This window comes from Gossypium raimondii, chromosome 11, assembly GCF_025698545.1.
Source record: "Gossypium raimondii isolate GPD5lz chromosome 11, ASM2569854v1, whole genome shotgun sequence".
In the NCBI taxonomy this organism is placed as follows: Eukaryota; Viridiplantae; Streptophyta; class Magnoliopsida; order Malvales; family Malvaceae; genus Gossypium; species Gossypium raimondii.
The window spans coordinates 21,602,313-21,605,701 of NC_068575.1; the positions used below are offsets into that span (position 1 = coordinate 21,602,313).

Genomic DNA, 3,389 nt, shown 5'->3' on the forward strand with positions numbered 1-3,389 from the left:
AAAGCTTGGTTTTCATACCTAATTAATAGCCAAATGCACAATGAAAGTTCGAATCTCTTTTCCACAATGGAGGATTGTGAGAAATAAGGATGATGATGATGGTGGTGGTTTCATCCACTTACTTGGCTTTATACTTCGATTGTATGATAGTTAACTTTAACTAATTAGTTTAATTAAGTTTAATTATTCTTTAATTAACTATTAATCACACTTAAAGGTTTCCACCATCGTCATCCATCAACTCTTAATTAAAAACAGTTTAATACCCATTTTGACCCTTTGATTAATTGCTATCTAGGCTCTCAGGTGTTTTCTTAATTAACATTCAATAGTGATTGAACTTTTACAATTTAGTTTCTAAACTTTAATTAAGTGTTTTATTGGCTAAATTACATTACCATTCTTCAATATATTTTTATATTAACTCAGTAAATATTCCTATTTTATATTTACGGACTTGGTTTACAAAAATAGGATTCTGAAATTGTATTTTTCGGTACCATTGAAAATCAGACCATTACAATACAACCCTATAAGTAAAATAAAAATATTCCACAACATTGATGGTATCATTTTACAATATTCAACAACATACTTAAGATTTATTATTATTATTGAGGGGAGGTTAGTGTCAAACCCTGAACGAAAGTTATTGTCCCACTCGAAGGGTTGTTTCCTGCATTCCGAGGAGAGTCCAAAGGGTTCACGAAGTATAGGGAACGCCTCAATTGATGTAGATTCGACCTGCAAGCTCACGAGAGGTGCTAGTATTAGTAACAATACGGGCACCTCTCCCCTGAGTTTGCTAACAATATTGACAATTCTTTCATGAGCTTACAGGTTGTGTCTACTTCAACTGAGTTGCTCCCTACATTCTGTAAACCTAGTTCGGCTCTCGTTGGAAGGAGACAATACCATTTGTTGAAGGTCCGAGACCAACCTCTTCTCAACAATTATGTATATCTACAGCCTTCTTTTCATTCTGGCTTTTAGTTACAAGGCTGCGGCTTATCTGATAAATAAAATTCAGGATCCGGAAATAATGAAATGCTGCACATGCCGAAATTTCAACTCAAAGCTGTTACTATATGTCATCTCTTAAATTCCTTTTCATTTCAAGAAAGTGAATGAAACTCTGGAGTACAGCTTCAGGATCGTCAGTCTTCATCAGCTGCTGTGCTACTTCGGCTGGAGTGAGGGTGATATTTTGTAAGAGATTATCAATAGTAAGAAAGGAAGGATGGTGTTTGATTCCAAGATATGTGGCTGAAAGCTTTCTAAAAGCAGTAGGAGTGCAATAACCCATGTGAATGTGAACATCCATTCGTCCAGGGCGCAACAGAGCTGGATCCAACTTGTCTTTATGATTTGTGGTGAAGATGATGATCCTCTCATGCCCACAACTCGACCATAACCCATCAAGGAAGTTGAGTAAGCCTGACAACGTCACCTACAAAATCAATTACCACAAACTCAACTTGACTTTTTGCTCAAATACAAGAAAGGGAATGGTGCAGAAGATATCATAGTATATATAATAATAACCCCAGGATCAGTAGAAGAAAGGCGATTTGAATTTTGTTGCTCATCATTATCTTCTTGGTCCTTGGCTCGATCATGAGAGACTTTTGTGCCACAATCTATGTCCTCAATAAGGAGAATGGAGCGGTTAGTGGTAGAGGTTAGAATATGCCTTAAGTCAGCATCACTTCGAGCAGTTTGTAGTTGAAGATCGTATATATTGTATCTCAAGTAGTTTGCAATTGCAGCCACAAGTGAAGATTTCCCTGTCCCTGGTGGACCATAAAAAAGGTACCCTCGTTTCCAAGCCCTGCCAACGCCCTCAAAGAAATCCTTTCGTTCAACAAAAGAGTCAAGGTCATCCTTTATGAACTGCTTCACCTCTGGCTCCATAGCTAGAGTCTCAAACGTTGCAGGGTGCTTGAAAACCGTGGGTTCCCATACCGATGATTCTCGATCATAGGTGTAAATATTGAGGGTCTCCCGTTGGTTCAAGATCCACCGTGCTGTTGTTGCAATGTGAGGGAAGTAGCATTGCATTACTCTGTCTCTATCTCCTTTCTTACAGTTCAAGCGGAAGTATCTTTTCTCTCGAGGGAAGTACTTGTTGGAGTCGACGGAATTACGAAGAGTCCATTCCAAACGCATGCCATGGAATTCATCGACGATCTTGCAGTCAACGGGAATGCGTTGTTTGGGCGGCGCACTGGGGTTTAGGGGTTCATTGGATCCAATCAAGAGACTATCTGTGAAAGGGCCGATCCTGGTTGGCAGATAGGCTTCTACGGCACGAAATGTTTCGTTAAGAACAGCTTGCCAACGTTCCTCGATAATGAAAGTGAAATCAGAGGAAAGGCAAGATGAAGCTAAGTCCAAAAACTTGGTGGAAATGTAGTTTTGGATTCGTTTGGGGACCATTTCGTTCAAGATGGTACGAATTAGCATGGCCATGGCGGAGAAGGAGGCATACATGGACAAGAGGGTAGTGGAGGAAGGTAACTGTTCCAACAATGAAGACATTATTACTGTAACTCTAGCTAGCTATTTAGGCTTTCACAAGTAGAGATTATGGACACAATGTTTGGAGAATGAAACAAGAAGGATGAATTTATAATTGGGGCTGGTGATCAACAGAAAAGAGTAGCAACTTCACCGTAATTTTTCTACTTAAAGTGTAATCTAACTTGCAATACGGGGGTTCACACACAGAGTCTTTGACGGGTAATGAGAGAAAAATGATTGCAGGCTCTCTTTCTTAAAAAAAAAAAAAATATATATATATATATACATATCGTAGCAGTGAGAATTATTTTTTTTATAGATTAAAATTAATTATGGTAGTAAATTATAGCGAAACTGTAAAACCCTTTGGGATGACCATTTCAAGCCGAAGTGCAATTCTCTGCCCCTTTCACATAATCAAGTCTTTTTTTTTTTTTTAAATTTCATTAATTGTTATATCTTTTTAAAATTTACTAGTATTATTTGTTGTTTTACGATGAGCTTTTAATTTTATAATTAATCTATTTAATTAATAGTAGAAATTAATTATTATAAAAATAGTTTAAATTAAATTTTATTATATATTAATTTATAATTAATAGACATTTAATTGATTCAAAAGTTACTATGTCTCATTAAAAAATGAAAAATAACTTTTTTTAAATAATAGGATACAAATGCTAAATCAATCTGCAAGTAATTATATAAATTATATTATTAAAAACAATAAAATTATTATTTAAAATAAAAATAAAATCATTTAGCTAAAATAAAAATAAAAATAAATCTTATCTCTAATTGAATATTTTTAACAGTTAATTTTTTTTTTCATATATTTCAGTATCTCACCTTTGCTAAAATTGAAT

At 35.2% G+C, this 3,389-nt stretch overlaps 1 protein-coding gene across 1 annotated transcript; it reads right to left on the reverse strand.

The window, feature by feature from the left end:
* Positions 1–582: 582 nt before the first annotated feature.
* LOC105788082 (AAA-ATPase At1g43910) lies at positions 583–2,613 on the reverse strand. Its single transcript, XM_012614789.2, has 2 exons — positions 1,546–2,613; positions 583–1,450 (listed from the first exon to the last, which is right to left on the reverse strand). Exons 1-2 carry the CDS (start codon positions 2,539–2,541, stop codon positions 1,085–1,087), a joined length of 1,362 nt encoding a protein of 453 aa, XP_012470243.1. The 5' UTR covers positions 2,542–2,613; the 3' UTR covers positions 583–1,084.
* Positions 2,614–3,389: the final 776 nt, after the last annotated feature.

Bases quoted from the DNA above. Each gene is read 5' to 3' on its own strand.
- LOC105788082 (XM_012614789.2), bottom strand. From the start codon at position 2,541: ATGTCTTCATTGTTGGAACAGTTACCTTCCTCCACTACCCTCTTGTCC. The intron at 1,451-1,545 runs GTTATTATTATA...TTGATTTTGTAG, and splicing joins TTTCTTCTACTGATCCTGGG to GTGACGTTGTCAGGCTTACT.